At 42.1% G+C, this 25,665-nt stretch overlaps 1 protein-coding gene across 2 annotated transcripts in view; it reads left to right on the top strand.

The window, feature by feature from the left end:
• Net1 (neuroepithelial cell transforming 1) overlaps positions 1-22,844 on the top strand; it is a 40,489-nt gene extending 17,645 nt beyond the window's left edge. The window contains exons 1-10 of one of the 2 annotated variants that reach the window (XM_050150475.1): positions 12,213-12,483; positions 16,645-16,752; positions 17,113-17,280; positions 17,625-17,687; positions 17,986-18,082; positions 18,221-18,297; positions 18,844-19,101; positions 19,411-19,581; positions 20,450-20,636; positions 20,978-22,844. In XM_050150475.1, coding sequence (XP_050006432.1) covers positions 12,391-12,483; positions 16,645-16,752; positions 17,113-17,280; positions 17,625-17,687; positions 17,986-18,082; positions 18,221-18,297; positions 18,844-19,101; positions 19,411-19,581; positions 20,450-20,636; positions 20,978-21,378 — 1,623 coding nt within the window. In that variant the 5' untranslated portion in view covers positions 12,213-12,390 and the 3' untranslated portion in view covers positions 21,379-22,844. Of the gene's footprint in view, positions 1-12,212; positions 12,484-16,644; positions 16,753-17,112; positions 17,281-17,624; positions 17,688-17,985; positions 18,083-18,220; positions 18,298-18,843; positions 19,102-19,410; positions 19,582-20,449; positions 20,637-20,977 lie in introns of those variants that run through there. The other variant, XM_050150474.1, reaches the window with a different exon arrangement.
• Positions 22,845-25,665: the final 2,821 nt, after the last annotated feature.

Raw genomic sequence — 25,665 nt, 5'->3', positions numbered from 1 at the left:
CCTCTTAGCACTGCTTTCATCGTGTCCCATAGGTTTGAGTATGTTGTCTCTTTATTTTCATTAAATTCAAGGAAGACTTTAATTTCTTTCTTAATTTCTTCCTTGACCCAGGTGTGGTTCAGTAGTTGACTGTTCAGTTTCCATGAGTTTGTCGGCTTTCTGGGGGTAGCATAGTTGTTGCCATCTAACTTTAATCCGTGGTGATCTGATAAGACACAGGTGGACACTGATATTCTTTTGTATCTGTGGAGGTTTCCTTTGTTTCCGAGTATATGGTCAATTTTTGAGAAGGTTCCATGAGCTGCAGAGAAGAAGGTATATTCTTTCCTATTTGGGTGGAGTGTTCTGTAGATGTCTGTTAAGTCCATTTGCTTCATTACCTCCAATAATTCTCTTAATTCTCTATTAGGTTTCTGTCTGATTGACCTGTCCATTGGAGAGAGAGGTGTGTTGAAGTCTCCTACTATTAGTGTGTGTGGTTTTATGTCTGCCTTGAGTTTTAGTAATATTTCTTTTACATAAGTGGGTGCTTTTATATTAGGGGCATAGATATTCAGGATTGAGATGTCATCCTGATGAATTGTTCCTGTTATGAGTATAAAGTGTCCATCTCGATCTCTTCTGATTGATTTTAGTTTGAAGTCAGTTTTGTTGGAAATTAGTATGGCCACACCTGCTTTTTTCTTAGGACCATTTGCTTGAAAGACCTTTTCCCAACCTTTTACTCTGAGTAGATGCCTGTCTTTGTGGTTGAGATGTGTTTCTTGCAAACAGCAGAATGTTGGATCCTGTTTTCGTATCCAATCTCTTAGCCTGTGCCTTTTTATAGGTGAATTGAGACCATTAATATTAAGTGATATTAATGACCAGTGGTTGTTTACTCCGGTTATTCTTATTGTTTTTGGTAGTAGAGTTGGTGTGTCTCCCTTCTATGAGTTGTGCTGGTGGAGGGTCGCTAGATGCCTGAGTTATTGTAGGCAGTGTTGGCAATGGTGGATTCCTTGGGTTGTGATTTTCCTTCTATTACTTTCTGTAGGGCTGGATTTGTGGCTACGTATTGTTTAAATTTGTTCTTATCCTGGAATGTCTTGATTTCTCCATTGATAGTGAACAATAGCTTGGCTGGGTATAATAGTTTGGGTTTGCATCCATGGTCTCTTAGTTTCTGCAGTACCTCTATCCAGGACCTTCTGGCTTTCATGGTTTCCATAGAGAAGTCAGGTATAAGTCTGATCGGTTTACCTTTATAAGTTACTTGGCCTTTTTCCTTTGCAGCTCTTACATAAGAGCTTCGTTATGAACCATTGCCAGTAAAACATGTTCATACCATACAGAGGGGCATCCCACATCAAGCAGGGTTTTTTTCTTTTCTTTAAAACAAAAACTAAGCAAATCTATAAGTCAGAGGTGCCCATGGACTTCAAATATGCATCCTGTAGTAAACTGAAACTCAGTTATATATAAAATACTTAGGTACTCTTTTAATATAAAACTGTTCTAGATCCAAAGTCTAGTCTCCTTGGAATAAACCAGTTTTTGACAGTCAGTAAATGCTAGGGTGTGGGTAGAGAGTGAAGATGGGTGATGTGGACCTGCTTTTGGGAAGTGGGGTTTACTTTTCTTTTTGTCTGTCCAAATGATTGTTTTTAGTAGCCAGAATAGAAAACCACTGAGTTGGAATATGGCATTTTCAAAATTATCTCTCTAGAAAAACACATTAAAAATGGTATTCTGCCAGCAGCTGTCCACTTTTTGTTTTTGCTAAATGTAATCATGTGTATTATTTGATGCTTGTTCTATTGCTGGGGTCTGTTTTATTTTATTTACCTCTTTGTTCAGTAATGTAGCCACATAGCCTGTTGTGTAGTCAGTGATCAGCAAACACCCAACAGATGAATGTATGAAGTAATAAATGTCAGATGAACTAAAACTGTGGTCTCAAGTAGATAGTATGATCATTAGGTTATGCGTTTTGGTTTTGGACATCTTTTATTACTAATTTAATATTGATGGCAGTTGAATTTTCATGTTGAAAATTGTTTTTATTTTATAACTGTGATTGTTTATTATGTTTCTTCAGATAAAATACCATATAACCATATACATACATATATATATATATATTATGTTGCTAAAGAGCTTTACTCTTCTATATTATAGGTAAAGGGGTATATGCTTTGCTTTGGGTTTTGTTTGTGGGGTTTTTTTTTTGTTTTTTAGTTGTTTTTTTTTTTTAGATTAATTTATATGCTATGTATACTGTATTCTGCCTGCATGTCTGCCTGCAGGCCAGAAGAGGGCACCATATCTCCTTCCAGATGGTGGTGAGCCTGGTTGCTGAGAATTGACTGGTTGCTCCCAGTCAGGACCTCTGGGAGAGCTGATGGTGCTCTCACCTCTGAGCCATCTTCCTAGCCCCATGCTTTGTTTTGTTTGAAAGGCATTTCTCACTTCTATATTGCTACCAACTAAAAACTCGCCTTTTTCTTTTGACATAAAGTCAAAAGTGGCCATTGACTTTGTTGCTAAGGAAGGTTCTCGGGTGAACAATGCTGAGCTGTATTTTTATGTAAGTGTTCTTTAAGTAGAAGAGGTGATTTAAAAACATCTTTGTCCATGTGAATGTTTAGTTCTTTTTATGTTCTTCATATATAGGGAGCCTGGCTCTGGCTTTTTTAAAAGTTTAATTACATTCTGAGTATTAGTATACTCTGCCACTTGGGGATTAAACATAATGAATTATATCCTTTATAAATAATAAATAATACATAAATAATAAAATAATACATAAATGAGAGTTATTTTAAAAACAGGATTATTTTGAATGAAAATAATGTTTTGGCAGCTTTCAACTTAACATTCCAAACACCTCTTTTGATAAGTGACCTCTTGGAACCATGGTAAGTAATTTGGTAATATTCCTAGGCACACTTATGAATAGTTTTAAGGTAGCTGTCATACAAAAGCTAGGAATTTAGCTACTTTACTTTCAATTGATAAATACCCTGTGCCATCTGCCTTTTGATATAACTGATATATCTCTATCATCTTGTACAATACAGAATATTACTGCTCTGTGACAAGGTCCATAAAGTAAAGCCAACTGCTGGTACCAGAAAAGAAAGTAAAGAAAACCTGGAGGTAGATGCAAGAAAATGATGATTCTTAGCCAAAAATAAATAAAAGACTGATAAAGTTCTGAGAAACTGTTACTGTGCCATCATTACTACCAGTTATATGAAGTAAATGCACTGTTAAAGCAGCACTGTGAGAAGCTGCACTGGCGTGTCGATCAAGCTAGACAGACGACAGGTGCCTAGTCATGCCAACCCAAACAGCAGTGAGAGGAGCTGCATGTGCCTATGGCCAGTGAGAAGACTGAGCCTGAACAAGACAGTTGCACTGATAAATTATGCTCAGTGTTTCAAGATTATCACAAGTCCTTCTCAGACTCTCCAGAAAGAGAGAGAGAGACTGAAAGAGAAAGGAAGGGAATAATCCCTAATCACCCTGATACCAAAGCTGAAGATGATACAAGAAAAAAATGATAAACCGGTATCTTATAAATATGATCTGTAGCAATTCACAAGATACTTACAAAGTAGGTTCAGTCACATATTAAAAGGATTATGTACAATAATAACTATGTGGGACACATTGCTAGAGCACAAAGTAGGTTCAATAAATAAACCCAGTCTGTGATCACAAGTTAACAGAATGAAAGGGAGAGGGCACATAATCCAGGATCTTCCTATTGCTACACCGTAATGAGTGGAAAGGATAAGTAAATGATATATGCACACAATAGAACATTCAGATGTAAAAATGAAGGTACTTAGGATACATGCTAAACCACAGACAAACCTTGAAGATATTATCCTAAGGGAATAAGCTGGTGTTCCTGTTTGGAATGATGCTGTATGTCCAGTTTTTAGCATCATGGATCATTGCATCAGGACTAGGATACATAAGCTAAATTATTCTGTTACAGAGTCCTCCTATTCCCTAGCCCTGATTGACACAAAACAAAGCCCCTGTCATTTTGTGACCACTCCCATGTATCTATCATATGTGTCTTTCACAGTTTCTTATGTCTAGCTTTTTGGTGTGGCTTCTCAAGCTCCTGACCAATTAGCTTGAACGTTTGCTACTGCTCAGGAGCCTGTAAGAATCTGTTCTTATACCCCTGTCCCCCACCTGTCCTATAGGATGTACAGCTGAGTGTGTGCCTTATTGCCCTGTGTCGTAGTGAGGGTTTTATTCCTGTAAAGAGATAACATCATGGCAACTCTTACAAAGGAAAGCATTTCATTGGGGCTGGTGTACAGTTTCAAAGGTTTAGCCCATTATCATGGTGGGAAGCATGACGGTGCACATCAGACATGATGCTGGAGAAGGAGCTGAGATTCTATATCTAGATCAGCCGGGAGCCATCAGGAGGACTGGGAGTCACTAGGCATGGTCTGAGCTTCTGAGACCTCAGCCCACCACCTAGTGATGCACTTCCTCCAGCTTAGTTACTCCTACTCCCACAGGGCCACACCTCCTAACAGTGCCACTCTGTGGACGTATGGGGGCCATTTATTTAGACCACCATACTGTCTTCTGGAGGTGCATTCTTAGGCCCATCTCCTTAGGACATTGCCTCAGTGTATGCAGTGCAGTGGTGGTTTCTGCTCACAGCAACATGGAAGATAACCCACTGAATTGCTGCCCAAGTTTTTATCTCCTGTCAATTTGTTATAGAGAATGGCTGGCTACCCCACCACCAATTACAGTTAAAGTATCAGTATACCAGGTTGCATGTAGTCTGGGCTTGAATTGATATAATTTACTGATATCCTGTACTCTTGCTCAGGCATGATTCCATATGGACTGTCATATAATAGATTGCTGTGACACTTGCCCAGCCTTTAACTTCACTCTGTCTGACACTGTTCCTTGGGGCGTTGCGTCCTTGTTTGCTGCACCAGCACACCAGGAGCTGTTGTAAGTAGCAGTTTTCTTGCTCTAATATCCTAGGGCTTTGTATCCTGGAAGTGCTCCTGATATGGCCAGAGGTATCACCCAGCATTCTTGTCTGCTGTTAACCCAGTAGACTGGATCAGTTGTGCTAGGTTAGCATCCTGTAGTTTAAACCACAGCCTTGGCCTACTACAGAGGTTTCTTTTTCTCAGAGTTCCACTGAAACCTCAAGACTTTGAAAGGAACTTACATTCAACCTTTCAGGCTATCTCATTCTTGGATGAGAGAATTCCCAGGTAGAGCAGATGCCCCTTCTAAAAGATGTTGGGTCCTGTCTGCCACCGTGTTCTAGTAAGTGGTGGATGCCACTTACCACGCCTGTCTTCAGAGAGAGTCCAGAAAGCCTCGGGCCATTGGCTCTATTTAAACTTCCCCAATGGCAGTCTCTGAATTTTCATGGCATGCATTTGATTTCCTAGGGCATCCAGAGCACTTTCTGTTTTCTAAACCTTTTTTAGAAAAACTTTTTATTAATTCTTTGTGGATTTCACATTATGCATCCCAATCCCATTCATCTCCCCATTCCTTCATATCTACCCTCTGCCCTTGCAACCTCCCCCCAAAAAATAAAATTTAAAAGAAAAACTAAGAAACAAACAAAAAAATTCTCTATGTGGAAGCTGCAGTGTAGCCCAGTGAGTCACACAGTATACCCTTTAGTTCATACATCTTTGCTTGCAAGTGGTCATTGGTCTGGTCTGAGGTCTCTGACTTCTGCTGCACTATCGATACTGGGCCCTCACTGGGACTCTTCGATATCCTGTTGTTGCCTAGTGTCATGGAGATCCTGCAGCTTTGGATCTGCAGATCCAGCCTCTTTACATGCCCCAGCAGTTCATGGATAAGGTGGATGTTGGGGTGCACTAACTCATAGCTCTGGTAGCTGGGTTGGTCAGCCCACCAGCTTTCTCTTGTTGTCACCACGCAGGCGAACTCTCCAGCACTGCCCTGGCTAGCTCACCCAGTGCAGCAGGCAACAAGGAGTGGGGCCAGTTCTCCTGCCCTCACTCTTTCGGGGCCAGCTCTGCTGCGTTTGCCCAGGTGAGGTGCAGAGCCCGCTTTCCCAAATGCTGCAGTTGTTGAGGGGCAGGGCCAGCTCTTCCGTTTTTATGCCCCTGAGGCCAGCTCCCCTCAAGTGGCAAGGGGGGGACATCTTTCCCTCTCATATGCCACCGTGTAGCATGTGAGGGAAGGGTGGGGTCATCTCTCCTGCTCTCACACCCTCAGGGCCAGCTCACCTGCACCCCCCTCCAACAGGGACATCTCTAATACGCTGCCCAGCCACAGGGCAGGGCCAGCTCTCCCACTCTCGTGACTCCAGGGCCAGCTCTACTGCCTGCTACAGGTGGCTACTAAGCCTTTTTAATATTGATGCTATTGGCATAGTAGACTAACATAATGTTTGTGTACTATCCATGTCACTGCAAAATCTGTGGCAAGCAACAAAACAACCTCAGAACATGAAAGAAAATATGAACTGCTGTCCTTCCCTCATAAAAACTAATTGCTTGTGGTCATCCATACGGATGGAGGTTCCAAGAACACAGAGTAGATTAATAGTCATAGACCAAATGCCAAAGGATCTGTCCCAGTAAGACTGAGCATATTGCACATGGATGGAGTAAGAAATAGCACATTAGTTTACCATGATTTACTGTTATTCACCACATTCCCACAAGAAGCACGAATTAGTTGATTGCCACCATGGCAACAGTTAGTTCCTTAGCTAATGGCTGTTCTCTGTGTCCATTCCTAGTGTGCAGTACTGCTTCAGATCTTAGTCTAAAGGTAGAGACTGAAGTGTCAAGGGCTCTGAAGTTGGCTATTGTCACCATGATTCTGAAACATTAGGAAGGATCTTCTAAATATTTATTCAGGGCTTTTAAAAATTAATAAAAGCCAATTCTGCAACTCATAAACTACCATTGGCCCCCTATTCATTTGTTCCCACTTTTACATGGTCTTACCTCTCCCTCAGTAGTGCCTCACATCTTGATCCAGTCCTTACCACCACTGTATCATTGATGATCCCTAGGTGTCTTAACCTGGGATCCCTCCATGAATATTAATCGACTGACAGATGGCCGGTCTTGAGATGTGTTCACAGGTAATAGGATGGGGCAGTGAGGCAGGAGACTGCACATGCGATGTGTGTGATTAAGCTAATGACCACACTAGGCAGAATTGTTCTTGCTGGGACACACTGAAGAGCCATGTAAGAGGCACTACAGAATTGTTTTCTCCAGGAACTAAAGAGAAGCTCTTATTAGCCACCAGCTCCTAATGTGCGTTAGTCAGCAGTGCCCTCCGTGTCATCTGCTCCTCATACCCCGTGCACAAATTGCACACAGCAGCGTTCCGTAAGCACAAGTGGACACAAGCAGTATATAATGCAGGTGAGGCTTGATGCTGTGAGGAAGCTAGGGCTGAAACTGGAGTGAGGAGAGTGAAGAGTCTAGGCTGAAGACACAGCAGCCTGGGCCATGGGGCCCTAGCGCTAGGCTCAGAGGAAATGGGAGGATCCAGCCTCTTACTGCATAAGAAGACCTACTGGGCCAGCAAGATGACTCAGGAAGTAAAGGCACTTGCCACTCAAGCCAGATAACTTGAGTTTGATCCCCTGAACCTATGGCAGAAAGAGAGAAGCAAGCCCTAAAATTGTTTTTTGGCTTCTGCACCCATACTTGGGAGCACACAAGTATCATACATACAGAATTATAAAAGATTTCAAAACGAGTAAGAGATGACGTATTTTACTAGAAATTGTTATCGTGTATATCTGAGACAAAGTCACCATTAACAGCTTATGTGCCCATTCCATTCGCTGTTTGTGTTGTCATTGCAAAGAACAAGATACAAACTCATGTTTTGGACTGTCTTGTTTAGTAGCGCTTAGTTGATTCCAACAGAGCTTTTTCCTGAAGCAACATTCGTAGTAGAGCTTGGATACACTCAGTCTTTTTAATCCACTGATTTTTTTTTAAACAAATCCACAAATAACTCATTTCTTTCATATTCATCTGCCCTTTTTTTGTTTGTAGCTTGTTCACACTTTGGAACACTAGTCTCAAAAGTTCCCTTTTTTTGATTGGTGCTTCCTTTTTAAGTAAGATTTTAAGTGTTATTTTTTAACTTATCTATTTTAGCTAGATAAATGGTAGATGTTGGTGATTTTAACTCTAGAGTTTTAAAATGGAACATCTCCCTACACTAAGAAAAGGTCCAAAAGTATTTCTTGTGACCTGTAGAATGTGTTTCATACACCATACAGTATTTAAATATGTTTTAGTAATATAAACATACAGGCCACATGAGGGATGGAGGTATAAATTTAGTTGATATCCATATTTTTTTCAAAAGAAAAATTTGTTGATGTAATCATCTGTGTAACAACCCATACGTGATTACCAAGTTCAGAAAAGCAGGTTGCTTCTGCATTTTACAGTATTTCCTGTAGAGGGCAGCAGATAACTTAGTTAGTTGGTCTTTGGCTAGCTGTGACAAATGCTCTCCAATTTGGCTTGCTTCAGATAAAAGAAAATGGAAGCAGTATTTACAGCAAAAAGTAGTGGTTTCTTTCAAGATTGAGTTTACTTCTTGACTTTGTTTTTAACATTACATGTGGGAGGGATGTAAGGACAGCTAACAGTCCCTTTCTGTCCAGAGTCGATACAGGGTGACCTTTCTCTTTGCCCTCTCCATCCAGGCAGAACAAAGACTATAACTAAACCAGGGCCTTGGAAACCAGTCATTTTATCAGAAACTTGATCCTGTTCACCAGACTGTGTTGTTATTTCTAGAGAACTCAATGTTAAGTTTTAAGTTTACAGATCTTATTTCCCATACAAGGAAAATTCAACCAGCTTGCACCTCCATGGTGCCATCAGTCAAGAGCTATGAAATACTTGCTATTGGCAGCCTGATAAGGCACGAGCGTTGGTTGAAATAAGACATCTCCTAAAGTTAAACAACTAGAATTTTCTGTGTCTGCCCTGCTATTGTAAATCACCTAATGTGCCGCTCTTTGCCTTTGGTCTCTTCCTCTGTAAGGTATTGGCAATTATTAAATGAACATCAGTATGGAACTGAATTAAAGCTGATGCTTTCTAGACACTTTGTAGGTACAAGAACATATGCTAAGGATTTTGTGTATGCCGCCTTGTCTGAAAGGTGCACCATAACAGAGTCAAACAGGATCAGCTCTCTCCAGGCACTGAGTCACTAGACACCTTCAGACAAACTTCTTAAGTTAAAATTCCCATCTTCCCAGTCTTTCAGATGATGGCAGTGGTTAGAGTTCTGTAGCATTATTAACCAAAGTTACATGCATAGAGCTCTAGGGTAGGACCATGAAGGCCCCTCCTGTTCATCACCCCTTTTCAGTTTGCCCCTTGAGTAAACTGAGGAGAGTGGGTTAGTAAGCTTTGCCAAATGAACGCGTGTATGTCTACATTGTGCCCGTGGGAATGGTACCTCGTTGTCTTGCTCATGGTTAGACCATAAACTTGCACATTTAAAATGAGACTGAGCCAAGAGGTTTTGCTGTTGTTTTGTTTTAGAGCGGTCTGTTACTGCTGGATCCTATTTGCTCTATGTAGACTTTCTGTTTGCGACTTGGGTCTTTGCCTCTTGAGTCCCCAGCTGAAAGAAGGAAAGGAAAGCTATCCTTTCCCCTCCTTATCTTGGCCATACTTCAGACAGAACAAATGGAAAAACAGTTTCGAGAAGACATTGGGTAAGAGACCCATGTGAACTCCCTGGCCTTCTCTTTCCTAACTCTAGTGCTCTTCATCCTCTACTCTCTCGTGAGACTGTGGCCATAGTATTGGCCTCACTTGCATTGTTTCTTAACTGATGAGGCTAACAGAACCAGGCTACTCCGTGGGTCCTGGCCTACACTATTTAATTAGCTCAAAGAACTTAAACAGACCTTTGACATTACCTCAAAGTCCACAATCTCCAGGCACCTTCGAGTGGTGCTTATAGAAAAAGTCATCCAGCTTTAAAGCCAAGCACATGTTGCCCAGTTATAACCAAGGAACGAGTGGATGGCAGACTATAGCAGTCTCCACCACTCCAAGGTTTAAACATTTCAAAACTACAAGATAACATCATCCTGTGAGAAACTCATGGTTGCCTGGATATGGTAGCACAGGGCTGAGATCCAGCACTCACCCAGGAGACAGCGGCAGAGCCTGATCTACACAGCGTGTTCCGGGCCAGCCATGGCTGCCCAGTGTGACCCTGTCTCAGGAAAACCACATTGGTAGCCTCGGGGATAGCAATGGCCCTTCCTAAATGGGGTGGCACTAGGCTGTAGATTGGTCAGCCATAGTCTCGTGCTCACTATTTGCCACTCATTCTTCACCTGCCCCAATTTACCCATGTCCCTATTGACAGATCCCTTGAGATCCTCAGTAAAGATCCGTGGGTCTTTTCCTTCCTTTAACCTCTCCTTATGGGTTAACACTGTTTATTCCCCTGCTTTCTTGCTGTCTCTCACATCCATTTGTGGAATTCTCTGTCCCTTGCTGTTCATTCCTCTGGTGTTATATCATTTGGATGTGTTCTTTTCATCCGGACTTTTCCAAAGTAAATCTATGCAAACCTCTTTTCTCAGTCCCAAATGCTGGCTGAATAGCCTCACTTGCATGCTCTTCTGTTCTTGTGAACTGAGTGTTCACTGTTCTTCAGTTGCAGTGTCTCAAATGAAATTAACATTGTTGTGGGAAATCATTGTGTGACATCTTGCATGTATCCCTTCTTTCCCAGTACCCCCGCCTTAGGCAGAGGTCTTGGCACCGCCTTTTGAGCTTTGCCTTGTTTCCCCAGTCAACTTTTAGCCACACAGACATTAGCAACCTGGCTCACAGCAAAGGCACTTTGCCGTCTGTTGTTAGCCTGTGGCCTTGTAGGGTGTGTCTCTCATCCTTACACCCTGACTCTAACCTGTGTGAAGCAGCACAGCATTCAGGCCCCACAGAAACACCACCTTACACCTTTTCCCTGGGAGCTTTCCCACCCGCCTGTCAGGTCAGAGCGTTGTCGCACGTAGCGCTTGCTAGATAGTTGCACATCTTTCTTGGAACTTGCAAAAGCTTCCTTCCTTCTATCCATCCCTCTTCATGTGACCTGCCTTTTGCCTTTACACAGTGGGATCTCAGCTACAAAGCCTACATTTTATCACCCAAGTATCTAGAATAGTGCCTTTTTCACACAAGCTTATTTTACGCTTGTAAATACTAAGAAAAATAGCCTTGCAGATTGCTAGCATGTGATATTAGCACACTGTTAGGATGAGCCTGCTCTGCAAAGCAAGTACACAAGAAAGTCTCCTTCATCTTAGGACCAACCTTGAGAAATGGTGCCCTTCCATAAAGGAAAGTCTTTGCAAAGTCAGAGCCTTGCCTCTCCTGTGTGACCTCATCTCCTAGGAGCCCTTATCAAATGCAAGGCTTTGTAATGGTTCTTTTGGCACTATTAGAGCCACATCAAGGTAAGTTTAGGAAAAATAAAAATCTCTCACACCAAGTTCTTAAATTTTTTGAAACAAACAAAAGTCTTGTAGATATTCTGAACCTGAAAATCTTAACTGACCCAGTATCCCCAGGACCGGGGCATTCCAGCAGGAATAGAGTGAACTGGGAGTGTCCGCTGTATTTATGCCTGTGATAGCCCTGGGGGGCAGGGTGGGGGCAGGAACTACTTTAGTTTTCAGTTGACTTTCATTGCACGAAGTAACGGATTCACTGTGATATTTTCATACTTTCCTCTCCCATTACTCTCCCCCCTGCTCCCTCCCGCTGACCACCATGGGAACCGTGTTCTAAGAAGCGGGTAGTTTTACAGTTGCTCATATGCCTGCACTGCTGGGAAATGAGACTCTTTACTACATAGTTTTTAAACCCACAACTCTTTGCTACATAGTTTTTTAACCTGTACTTAGTTTTTTTCCAAGGCATTAGTTTTAGGGAAGAGTGTCCCTGTCTGTAACAGTGCTAGAGAAGTAACTGAGGTAGGTTCCTAGGTCTCCTGTGGGCTTCAGCTCTTCCGGAACAAAAAGTTCCAGTGCCTTTTTGAGTCAAAGCAACCTGCACGGCTCAGGCGGCAGCCTAGGTGCGCCCCTCTGGCAGTTATCTGGAGTCACGTGGCGCCTGGCCCCGCCCCGGAGTCCTGAGGTCTGCGTGCGCGATAGCTGCCTTAGCAGAAGCACGGAGCTCCACCGCCGGTAGGAGGCATGGGCGCATGGCTGCCGGGCCAGGCTGAGCACTGGGAAGAAAAGCCCGGGCGCCTTGGAGGTACTGCCCTGCGGGGCTGACTCTCAGGGGGACTAACCCGAAAGGTTTGAAGGGACACTTGTAAAGCATGGTGGCTCATGATGAGATCGGAGGTCTTCTGCCCATTAAAAGGACAATCCGAGTCCTGGATGTTAATAACCAGCCCTTCAGGGAGCAGGAGGTAAGAGACAGATCCGCAGAACTTCTAAGACTTTAAAATTTTACTTTAAACTTCTAATCGTATTAAATCTTAAAATGTGTAACTTTTTAAGCAAGCCTGAAATGTGTTTAGGAACTGTGGTCTATGTTTAGGCAGCTTTTTGTTTGTAACATCGCTAGATTGTGTACTGCTTACATACAAAGAAGATTTAAAATACATATGCGCCGCTGAGTAAACATTTCTCATGTTTGATATGGCTGTGCTTTTATGAGTTGTCTTTGTTTTTAACTTACTAAGTCTAAGGGAACGCTTTAGGGGAGGAAGTAAAAATAAGAATATTTTCCTCTCGACGCTGGTGGACAAGTGAGTAAAGCCTGACCCGGGATTCGTGTTCCTTTTCCTTTCCACACGTACTTAGTTTAGTTTGCCCTGTGCCCTTCTTCTTCTGAAAGAAGATTCAAGCCAGTGGAACCCTGACGCTCAGCCTGCCTTGCTTTGAAATCATTTTGACTTTGAAAAGTGTCTATGAACGTTTATGAAAAAAGTTATCTTATGCATTTTATGTAATCTTAGCAGTTGATTGTGTCTCTCAGTGTCCTGCTGCCTGCCCACTTACTTGGTAGAAATGGTTATGGGTTCAACTAAACAAATCTCTTAATGGCAGTGATGTTTTTTTGCCAAAATAGATATAATTGTCCGTTTTAAGCATGAGCAGTTTGTTCCGTGTCTCAGGGAAGCTGTTTGTTATACATACGTTTGGAGTATTAAGCTACCATCTTCAGAAAATGCCTTTATTTGGGGGCTGATAGTGAGTTTTGTTATTGTGCTTAAGTTTTATAAGATGAATAAGCATTTTCTTGGAAGAGAATGTGCTTCTTACAAGGCCATGACTGGAAATACTCAAAGTAGCTATCTTTTGGGCCATCAAGGATGAGCCTTTTGGTTAGTGAGACGCAGTGTTCTCCGCGCCCCTTTAATTGGAGCGTTAAGATCACCAGGGATGGGGTTCAGACTTTAGAACTGTCAACACAGCCTTAAAGACTTGAGTGTAAAGAGAGGATGTTGTGTGATCAAATGTTGGCTTCATCTTTCTCAAAAAAAAAAAAAAAACAACTTTTTTTTATTCTTTTTCTGGTTTTAAAGTTCTTGCCAAATGAGAAATTATGTATAAGCAATCCTAAAGGAATAAAGCGAGACACATTCTTTTTAAAGTTTTATTTGACTCTAAAATATGCCCAGTAATGGCACCATTAGGTAAAAACCTTTACAAAAGCCCACTTCACGAAGGGTTTCATCCAGGCTGCTGTGTTTATAGAGATACATCCCAGTCAGACTTTAAAGGAGACTTCATTTTCTGTTTATAGACACTCAGAAAATATTTTGGCACATAAAGTGAGTGGAGGTGAATTGTGAAAATCAGTAACTTAAAAGCCCAGGGTCAGGCAGATTTCTCTGGCTGTCTAAACTAGATAGTTGGTTAAAGATTAACCTGCGTAAACAGAATAGACTTCGGAGAGCAGTGTTTTTCCCTTCCAAGTGAACTTAGCCCTCATAAAAGGTTGCCCACGGAAGTTCTTGAGGGTAAGCCTCCTTAACACTCTTAGGTTCCCAGATTTGCTGCTTGTCTTGAGGGGAGAGTGTATGGTGTCAGTGTCCATGGATGTCTTTAAGCTGTTTATGTTTGCTGTAATGAGCTTCCAGCACTCCAAGCAAGTCGTCACCACCACCACCATTATATAATTAAGCCTTGCCTTTGGAGTTGTGAGTGTGGGTGTGTCTGTGTGTCCCTATGTGTGGGTGCCTGTGGGTGTGCACTTTTATCACCTCCAGATGTCCCTGCTGGGTCCTGTCTATAGGGAGAGGTGAATGTGGGTTTAACAACACTTATAATACAGATGTTCATGTCCTTAATAAATCCATATAACTAAAGTGGTTCTTTTGGACCTGTAGAAGAAAAACTACTTTTGCTTGTGATTTACACAGTTCACGTTATAACCCATGTTCCTAAAGATAGGGATTTTTGTCCCTGCTGTTGTGGTGACTCTTGAGTGCCTAATCCATTTCACTTCTCCACAAAAACTCTTATGTATGCTCTTTTCTTCAAACAGTATCTGTATCCTGAAACCAACAGTAGGCCATTTCCAGTATTACACTTCACCTTTCATTAAAGTTTTTCTTTTTTTGAGTAGGAGTCCCCAAGTGGTTGTTCCACCATGTTTGCCATTTTTGTTTGCATGTTTTATTTTGTTTTGCTTTTTTCTCAGGTCACCCAGGCTAGGCCAGGTTGTCTAGAACTCTTGGCAATCTGTCCAAACCCACTAAGTATAATATACTTCCTTATAAATCATTGTAGACTTTACAGACTGAATAATGGCATCCTTTGTAAAGAAGAGAGATTGTAGCTAGTTTTAAAGAACTATGAATGTGTTTAGCCTAAAGAAATGCATGAGCGAAATCTGTATAAATTATAAACTATAAATGTGTTTTTACATATATCAACATGTTGTTACCTAAGTCTAAGTCTCTAGTGAGAGGATGCCTGCCTCACACTCACAGGGACCTGGGTTAGTCCTCAGCACAGTAATAATCATAATTATGCCTCCTTCGCTTTAAACGTGATAGAACTTTTCATTACTAAGAAATCAGTAGTTTTATAATAACTAGTCTTATAAAGACAAGAATCTATCAGTAATTTTATTTAGTACGATAATATCAAAAATCCCTTTCCTCTTTGTTACACTGACTTTTACTTTCTGACTCCCTGGGAGGTGCACCTTTCTAAGGGCCTTCCATTGGAAATTAAAGATTTGGTGATTTACTGGGAAGTGAAATTTTTATGCTTTGAACAGGGAAGAGGTGCTAACCTCTGCTTCCCAAAGCACAAGAGTCGTGGCAGCTGCTTTGTGTCTGGTTAATGTTGGCATATCTTGCTTTGTGAGGTAATTCTATCTCCATGCAAACAGGAGACTCTTTGTGCTGTCTTTACTAAATGGAAAGGAATGCCTCAAGCTGCCCCTGCACACGCTTGTGTCACTCAGTCAGCGCAGATGTGCTGCAGACATTCACACATGTTCTCTGTCATGTAGCCTGTGCCATTTCACTACACGTCTCAAAGGCTTCTTTCTCAGCTCATCGTGGTTTTATAGTTTACATTTTGCTTCGCAGTTAGTATTTGGAGGAGGGAGGGAGTGGTTTCCAACTCTGTCTCTTAAAGCCTCCAAAGTTGAATTCCCTTTGAAGTCTCTTCGGTCATTGGTGTTGCTTTGTGTGTGTGTGTGTGCCCACATGCCCCTTGGGCTGTTTGACTAATTAAGTTCCTACCTACTTTCAAACTTTTCTCCCAGTTCGTTCTTACATTATAAGGTTATTTTTATACTTTTTAATTTAATGATGGTCTCTTTTTGAGACAGGGTCTCTAACCCTGCTAGCCTACAACTCTCTTTGTAAACCAAATTTGCCTTGAACTCAAAGAGATCTACCTGAGTCTATCTCCCAAGTGTTAGAGTTAAAGGTGTACACCACCATGCCTGGCCTTGGTGATCTTAATGTAATTTTAAATTATCCTTCTGAACTCTCATCAGAATTATTTTATCATGTGTGACACTTAAAAGGTCCCGTATGCAAACAGTGTATGCTCCCCCTACAGATCCCCTTACTGGGAGTTCCTTATTTCGGTGACTGTCTAAAGTCATCTGATGATGATGTCCCGTGTGTGAAGTTTAGAAAGCTATGAATATTAATACATATTTGCTATGCAATATTTTAAAGGCTTTGCTGGTTCTTAGCCCAGACAAGCGAGGCTCTGGCTGGGCCATTACAAGAGCTGGAGCCAGGATTCTAGGCCTGCCCAAACCTAGGAGTCCTTTGAACCTCCCCTCTGCCTGGGCTTGAGCATTCTTTGACCTAATTCAGTGTCAGACATGTTTAAAGGTGATCCTCCAGCTAAAGTAGTTAAGAATGGAATCATACAATACTGGGACAGGGATGAGACATTGGTTTTCTTAAGCTGTTGTTATTTGGTATTGTTCTAGTTTAACATGAAGAACAACAGTCATTTTTGTAGCTCCCTGTCTCCCTGTCTTATACAAACACTGTTTTGTAAGAGGGTTTAATTTTGTCTGGGCTTGTATGAAATCATTACACCTCAACACATATTTAGTGTAATCTGTTTTGTTTTCCCAGGAACCAAGCAATAAAAGAGTTCGGCCTCTAGCTCGGGTCACATCCTTGGCAAACTTAATCTCTCCTGTCAGAAATGGAGCAGTCAGGCGCTTTGGTCAAACCATACAGGTAAAAAGGAGAGAAGGAAGAGTGTGCTCAGGACGCTTTTTATAGACGCCTACAATTTGTTTTCCTTTGAGCTGTACAAACATGTTTGCGTTGTTATACATCTTACCAGAGCAGTGTTTGTATAAGCTCTGTTCACTTGGATCCTTTGTCAAAGGCTCCTCTTAGACCATTTTAATTCCCCAATACTAACTGGAGTTGATAAGTAGTTTTGCCTGTTAGATTAAAACTTAAATGATTGCTTTACATACTGAAATATTCTCAAAAAATGTGTTTTAATTTGTTATAATGTGTTTTTTTTTAACATAGGATAATTGTTGTAGCCTCCAAATCTCATTTTCTCTTTCATTTGCCTCTTTTAAGTCATTTACCCTTCGTGGTGAGCACAGATCCCCAGCCTCTGCCCAGAAGTCATTCAGCAGGTCTACAGTCCCAACACCCACCAAGAGAAGAAGTAGTGTGCTATGGTCGGAGATGCTAGACATCAGTATGAAGGAGTCCCTGACCACTCGAGAGATCAAACGTCAGGAGGTATGCTGGCACTCAGTACCCAAACCGTGTTTACTGAGTTACACCAAGAAAGAAAAGAGTTTTTAAATGAATGTCTTGCTAGAAGAAATAGAAGCTAATTTTCTTATTTAAGCAACTGTTCATAGCCACCCAGTCTGTAACAATTTGTAATGGGTGGTGCTCGTCAGATTCAGCAACTCTGGTGGGTAAATGATAGAAAAAATTGCAAATTTACTTGAGAGTCCATCTTGAACTAGAATTTTCAGACCAGGTCTCTTTAAAAGAGCTGTTTAAAACATCAAGCACTGTAAATATTAATTGCATCATTTTCATTTCTGACTTCTTGTGTTTCTGGATGTTTTTAGGCAATATATGAATTGTCCCGAGGCGAACAGGACTTAATCGAGGACCTCAAGCTTGCCAGGAAGGTCAGTAGGCATTTGATATGTGCCAGTCTTACAAATGACATTTCACAGCCTCTAGAGGGTGGTTTCTTAACCTTTAAAGTGGAAAGTAAAAGCATTTTACTGCTGAATACATCTCTGACTTGAGATTGAAACACAGCTTTTCAAATGTGACCTCTAGTAAGCCTTTAGGGATGAACATAACTGAAGTCTCTCCAAAACTATGTCATTGCTATGTAGTTACTAGGGTGCACTCAAGGACAGGCTGCTCAAGTGTTTTCTATGCTCATTCTTTGCGTGATGCTTTCTTCCCCTCTAATAGGCCTACCATGATCCCATGTTAAAGTTGTCTATCATGTCAGAAGAGGAACTCACACATATATTTGGTGATTTGGACGCTTACATACCTCTGCATGAAGGTCAGCTTTGCTCTTAGTTTCCATTTGTCTCTGACTAGAACTAAACACATGTAATTTTAAGTTAATAATAATGTGGTACTTACCAGTTCTTTTTCAATAAGCATATCATTGCTCTTTTTGCTCTTGTACACTTTTCAGATTTGTTGGCAAGAATAGGAGAAGCAACCAAGCCTGATGGGACAGTGGAACAGATCGGTCACATTCTTGTGAACTGGGTATGTCAGCAGGTCATCATATGTAACAGGACGTGCTGCAGCCTGGGACCTTACTCCACTAGATTCTAAAAACTATGAAACACCAGACTCCAGCAAAGTTGTGATGATACGAGCTTATAATCTTGTAAAATATACAGAGCTTGATTGTGTTACAGACCTGCTTACAAATAACGTCCTTGATTAAGCAGAATTCTCATAATGCTATGCGTCAGCTGTTACAGTCTCTCATGTACATGCCTGAGTGCCTGCTGTTGAAGGAGAATTCCTGGGGACTCAGAAATGAAGGCTGTTTCTATGTTTATGACTGCACAGGAGAAGTAACAGGCCCATGGAGTGTCAGGATTTTGAGGCTTTTGATAGAAGCAGCTCGGGTGTCTGGGAGCACAAATAGCTGACATCTTAGTGAGGCGGGGAAGTAGAGTCATGAGTCTTCAGTTGACCTGTGAAACACACGTGTAGCTGTGCTGTCTGTTGTGGTTTGTGCTCATCGTTTGCTCATGCACCAGTCATAACAGCGTTGTGTTGTGCTTTGTTTTTAATCTCTAGTTACCAGGCCTGAATGCTTACAAAGGCTACTGTAGTAACCAACTGGCAGCCAAGGCTCTTCTGGATCAGAAGAAACAAGACCCAAGAGTCCAGGACTTCCTTCAGCGCTGTCTGGAGTCTCCCTTCAGTCGAAAACTAGACCTTTGGAGTTTCCTGGATATCCCTCGAAGTCGCCTCGTCAAATACCCTTTACTGTTAAAAGAAATCCTTAGACACACTGCAAAAGACCACCCAGATGTTCAGCTGCTGGAGGAAGCAGTAAGTAGTAAACAAGTGTTCCAAGTTTGGCATCAATCACCTTAGAAAAGCATAGCGTGAACCTCTCAGTTCTCATGTCATCAAGAAACTGGGCTTGAATCTGGTTCCTTCCACTGTCCGGAGGCCGTGGAGTAGTCACTCAGTGTGGCTGGGACTGAGTCCTTGCGTGTATAATGTAGAGACTGGCTGGGCTGATTTCTAGGATCCATTCAGGCCTTAGATTCCGTCCTTTGTGAATATTTTCTCTGGAGGGAGGGAGGTTGACATGCAGCAGCTGTTCCATCTGCTTTGTTTTCTTATCATTTTTAGGTATTGATAATACAAGGAGTTCTTTCTGACATCAACTTGAAGAAAGGTGAATCTGAGTGTCAGTATTACATCGACAAGCTGGAATACCTGGACGAGAAGCAGAAGGACCCCAGGATCGAAGCGAGCAAAGTGCTGCTATGCCATGGGGAGCTGAAGAATAAAAGTGGCCATGTGAGTGCTTAGAATATGAACCAGAAGAAAGCCATTACTTCCCTTTTCCCAGCCTGCTGAATTTCCCGCACAAAATTATGAGGCAGGTTTGTAAAAATAAGCCCACTGCTCGCAAGAAGGTTGCTGCTTGTTTATGTGACCAGCTTTGGTAAAGCAAGCATTTGGTTTCTGAATAAATAAGAATATAATAATACTTAAACTCCTCGGCAAGTAGTCATTCATATCCAGTTGTGAACTGTAAACCAATGTGTGTGGCTGGGGTCTCCTGTTAATGTTTCATGAACACACACCTCAGGAAATGGATCTTTTATAGTGATGTTAGTGGTTTTAACACTGAAATTCTGCAGCAAATTAAATAAAGCAATTTTATTTTTTAAATATTCATTACAAAAGAACCTTCTGGATAGGAGTCAGGAATGGTATTTTTGTTTTATATGTACTTCCCAGTGTTGTATGTATAAGTTGGGGCTGTTTAAGAACAAGAACAAGTTGAAATCCAGCCTATCTGATTTCTATCCCAGGGCCTAATTGTTCTGAACAGACTTAGGCTTGTGTAGACAGATGAACCATGAACACTGTAGCAGCGTGCAGACAGTACTGGAGTTTCAAACCTGTTCCTGCTGATTTGCAGGTCTTGGCAATACATCGTGTTTACTCAGCTGTTGCCTAACCTGGTCAGTGTGGCCCAATGAAAGAAAAGAACTTCAGGTAGCCTGAAGTTTAATGCTCCAAGCAACCCACGTGGCCTTGAGACCACTATTTTATGATGCCATTTATAAAGGAAAATCAGAACTCTAAATGTCAAATCCAGTTCTTTAACAATTAAGTTCCTTACTTAGGAAGTTTGGGTTTTTCTTCATTTCTGCAGAAACTGTACATTTTCCTGTTTCAAGACATCTTGGTTTTGACTCGGCCTGTCACACGAAATGAGCGTCACTCTTACCAGGTTTACCGGCAGCCAATCCCTGTGCAGGAGCTGGTGCTGGAAGACCTGCAGGATGGAGATGTGCGCATGGGTGGTTCCTTCCGAGGGGCTTTTGGCAACTCAGACAAAGGTAAGATATAAGTTCTAGAAAGTTCGCAAAGGACCCAGATTGGGTGGGAGAAAAGGGCTGAAGTAGAATTACCGCCCATTTGAAGCCATTCTGGGCTACAGAGAGCCCCATCTCGAAAAACAACAGTAATGAGAAGAAACAAGTGTACCCAAATGAAGTTAGTCTTGACCCTTAAGTGTAAGAATAAACTCGTTCCCCAGTTATGTACTGACACAAAATTGAACTTGTTCAGGGACCTCTGGCTAGTGGCCTTCTTAAGAGTGTGTGTCACACAAATACTAGAACTTTCCTTAGATTATATGACCACTTTCTTAATCTTGATTCCTTTTTTCTCCCTTCAGCTAAGAATATCTTTAGAGTCCGCTTCCAAGACCCCTGTCCAGGCCAGTCCCACACACTCCAGGCCAATGACGTGTTCCATAAGCAGCAGTGGTTCAACTGTATTCGCTCCGCCATCGCCCCTTTCCAGCGGGCCGCCAGCCCCCTAGAGCTGCAGGGCTTGCCAGAGCTGCATGAAGAGTGTGAGGAGAACAACCCCCCAGCTGGGAATCTCCAAGCCCAGCGAAGGTCATCCATGGTCCAGGGGCTCATGCAGGTCGACAGTGAAAGTGCGCTGGAGTGCGGCTCCAGTGTGCAGACAGAAGACACCAAGAGCGGGAAGGCACACCGAGCACAGCCTGGCTTGCGAAGAGCAAGGGACAAAGCCCAGTCAGGTGGCAACAGGAAAGAGACTCTGGTGTAAATGTGTGTTCTCTGGCGGAAGGCTGTTTATTTATAAATTTGTACAGTTTTTTCTTGTAATGGGAGCATCCTAGGGTTACTCTGTACCAGCTGTAATGTGTTCATGGTTTGGGATTCTCTCTCTTACTCTCCCTCTCCCTCCCCCTGTTGGTGTCATTGTCCTTGTTAATGGCAGCTAAAGATATACAGATTACTGTTAAATTGCAGACTTTAAAGAGTTATTTTCATGGATTATTTGGAACATACCAACCTGGTATTTTTTATCAGAAGAAATATATATGAAACCAGTGTTGTCCTAACTCTGGGTTCACCTTGACTTCCCAATTGCAACCAAATGTGATATTTACAGTGTTTGCCAAACTTAGTTTTGTAAATGCTGAAATTCTATCAGTGTTCCTTGTTAAACCTCAGATGATGAATGAAATTTTAATAATGACACCTACAATCTACATGGAAGATTTTTGAGTTTGAAATATTTCATTTACGGTGAAGCACTGCTTCCTTGGAAAGCAGTCACCAAGCTTGGTGTGTTTTCCGTTTTGTCAACTGGAATGCCTTGTGTCAGGTTCTCACCTCACATTCCTCAGCTTTCATTCATTTATTCTGCCAACTATTTAATTTTTTATTGTAAAGTAGTTTTTAGTTTTTGCTTTTATTTTTTTACGTTGATGCCTTTTTAAAAATTGGCATGTCCTTAAAGTTTTTCTTTCTGATTAAAGTGTGTGTGTGTGTGTGTGTGTGTGTGTGTGTGTGTGTGTGTGTAATCGTATTAATTTTACTAAGTGAAACCAAGCCATAATGTTGAGCCAATTAAGAAAACTGCAGTTTTACAGTGTATCATGTCAGGGTAGTAAAGACCCATGGGATGACTTAGTGTACTCTAGACTACTGAGAGGAACCACAGGAAGGACTTTGGTGAAAGTTTTCGTGTTGTGTGGAAAGCAAGAGAAGGCAGGAGACTGGAATAGTGAAGAGAAGGGAAGGGAAAGAGGAGTTCGTCTAAAGTAAAACGTCTGGCTGGGCCAGAGGAGCAGAGGGTGACAGGAAAAGTCTGACCGAGGGTGTGTGGGAAGTTGTAGAAGGCCAGAGGGGGCGCGAACTGTATTTGCTTTGGTTTCTCATACCTGCAAATACTGAATTTGAAAAGAAACCTTAAAACGTGTTGGAAATTTGACTATGTTAGGTTAATTCTGGTTGGATTTCTTCGTTTCAAAAAGAAGCTGGTGATTCTTCACTGCAAAATGTTTGTGTGAGAAATGTGGTCCATGCTTCTGAGGGAGGAGGACCGAGGTCCCATGTAAGCCCAGACTTAAACTGGTAGTCAGTTCAAGTCATCGTTAGCCATTATGTGAAATATATCTCCAGTGGAAATGAAAATTGGAAAAGGCTGTAAATAGAACAATCAAATGATTTCTTTGTATAAATGAATTATACAATTAAAAAAAAGCACACACATAATAACCCAAAGCATTTCTTGCCTGGTTGATATTTGTGGGGTGGGGCATCCTCGGGAACTTGATGATTTAGCTTGGGGGGAGGGTAGGTCATGCAAACCTTACAATGGTTAAGGAAATCCCAAATAATTTACCCTTTTGGAATTCATTGATAAGTAAGAAAGGACAATAGTCTGAAATCTTGTGAGCCCTGTGATCTTAAAGGACACAGTGGAATCAGAAGTCACCATTGTATTGCAGACAGCTGACATCTTCCAGATATAGTAGTAAAGCAAAGAGCAATGTCTTCATTAATTTGATTAAGCCCAGACTCTGATGTCTAGGTTTCTCAGCCTCCTCACTGTGGAAATTCAAATTCAGATATGTCTCTTACACCTGTAGTGGGATCTGCAACACCCAAAAGCGAGGCAGTGGTCCCATCTAGAGAATCTGGAGTTTAATTCCTGTCACAGCGGCCTTGTTCAGCTTCCGGAGTTAGAGAAGCAAGTGGTTCAGATGGTGTAAATGGAGTGATGTTTCATCTAAAGGTGTCTTGCTTTGCTTCTCTCACGGGAGAAAATAAACAGTAATAACAGGAGCTGAGGATTCTTCAGGAGCGGCTCCTCTGTTGGGCGACATTCAGTGACCTTGGCTCAGTCCTCTGACTTGTCTGAGCACCACCAGCAGTCAGGGATGCTTTAAGAAATAAGAGTGACTAGGCCTTGCTCACATCATTTCACTAGATCCAGATGCTGGAAGAGGGAGCTGGCCGTGGATTTTTGGTTATATAAGGGCATTTTCATTCAAGTATATGTGATGGTTTTCTGAGATAGTCTTTCTGGGGATCCCTGACTGGCCAAGAACCCACTATGTAGCCCATGCTGCTTTTAAGCTACGGTGGTCCTCTTGCCTTTGCTTCCCAAGTGCTGGGATTGCAGGTACATGCCACCATACGCAGCTCTGATCATGTATGTTTTCCATTGTTTCCTCCTGGTAATGCTGATACTATAATGACCTAGCCGATCTCTGTACATGAATGATAAATCATTGCCTTAACTCGTTCAGAGTTGAAGCTGAGGTTTCTTTCGTAGCTCCCCCCAGTGAGTTCACTTACTATAAGGATAATCTCTTCCTAGGTGCTCAGCACTCTGTCAGGGTGTGTGCACACAAAGTGATAATGGGAAACCAGTTATCTAGCAGCCGTTGTGATCACAGCATCCCCGGCTCACGCTGGAATCAATGAAGACTTTCCAACTGACCTGATGGGCAACTTTTATGCTAGCTAAGTCTGTTTTGTGTTTCATATTGTGAGTATGCAAATCCAACACGATACTTATTTCACATGTGTAAGCAAGGTGATAGCTCAGCCTACAAACCTGACGTCCCTTTGTCCAGAGCACCTTGTTCCCATGAGAGGAATGTACTAGAATATGAATCTCCCTGGATCTGGAGGGAAGCTAGAGCTTCTGAATACGGAGTTTTAATTTCCACACATCTACGCCACCTCCAACCAACCACAAGACACAGAGCTCATGTGCATATGGTATTCTAGTTTGCTTCTCTGTCAGTATGATCAGCACCGTGATCAAAAGCACCTTGGGGCTCCTTACAAGTCCCAATCCGCCATCATGGGAAGCCAGGTCAGGAGCCCACATCTGGAGGCAGGTGCTAAAGCAGATGTGGAGAAATACTGCTTGCTTTCTGGCTTGCCTCCATGGCTTGCTCATCCTGCTTTCTTATGTAACCCAGGCCACCTGCTCAGGTAGCGCCACCCACAATGGGCTGGGGCCTCCCACCACTATCATTAGTCAAGAAGTACCTGGCAGGCTCATCTGATGGAGGCAGCTGAGGTTCCCTCTTCCCCGGTGACTCCAGTTTGTGTCAAATGGACAGAAGCTAACCAGTCTGTGGTTACTCATGAAGCAATAACTTAAAATCACTAAGGACCTGTTTATCTTGACCGTTTCCAGGAAAACGTGTAGCCGTACATACAGCTTAAGAGCCTTGGGTATTTCCCACAATCCCTCTGAACTCATGTTCAAATCTGCCCATGTCTTTCCTGGTAGGACTCTGGGAACCCTATAGAGTGAGGATTTGTATTTCCCATAGTTTCTCAAAGCATTGCCCTACCCTCACTTTGTAAATAATTGTTTGAAATCTATAATCTTCCATGCTTGAAGCTGGTCTTCTAAGTCATCTGTGACACATTTGACTGGTCCAGATATAATTTCCTCCAAGATAACATAAAAATAGAAGTACATTTTTCTTATTTTGTAAAACTGAATTTGATACCAATGTCCTCACCTTTTGCGGAAGATGGACTGCTCAGAGGGTGATAAATAAGGATCTCTCCCTGGCCATGACAAGCCACAGTCTGGCGACCACAAGTGCAGGAACTGATTTCAGAGATCTGAATACAGCTGAGCATCAGTTAGGATGAAATTACAGTGAATCACCCACAGCTTCGTGATTCTTTAAAAAACGAATGTGGGGCCACAGAAGTGGCTCGGTGAGTAAAGGCACCTGCCCCCAAGCCTGACAACCTGAGTTTGATCCCCAAGATCTATAGAGGCAAAGAAGAGAACCAATTCCTACAAGTTATCCTCTGGCTTCTACACATGCATCAGGTATATGCGTGCTCAAATATATAGACATGTACATACACACAAAATAAAAATAAATGTAAATCTTAGTTAAACATTTTACTCCATGTTGAATTTTTTTTTTTTTTTTTTTTTTTTTTGGTTTTTTCGAGACATGGTTTCTCTGTGGTTTTGTAGCTTGTCCTGGAACTAGCTCTTGTAGACCAGGCTGGTCTCGAACTCACAGAGATCCGCCTGCCTCTGCCTCCCAAG

The sequence above is a fragment of the Alexandromys fortis genome, unplaced genomic scaffold (genome assembly GCF_014885135.2).
Source record: "Alexandromys fortis isolate MF-2015 unplaced genomic scaffold, M_Fortis_MF-2015_v1.1 scaffold_69, whole genome shotgun sequence".
Classification (NCBI taxonomy): domain Eukaryota; kingdom Metazoa; phylum Chordata; class Mammalia; order Rodentia; family Cricetidae; genus Alexandromys; species Alexandromys fortis.
The sequence above is the reverse complement of the archived record's forward strand: the minus strand, read 5'-3'. Positions and strand labels throughout refer to the sequence as shown.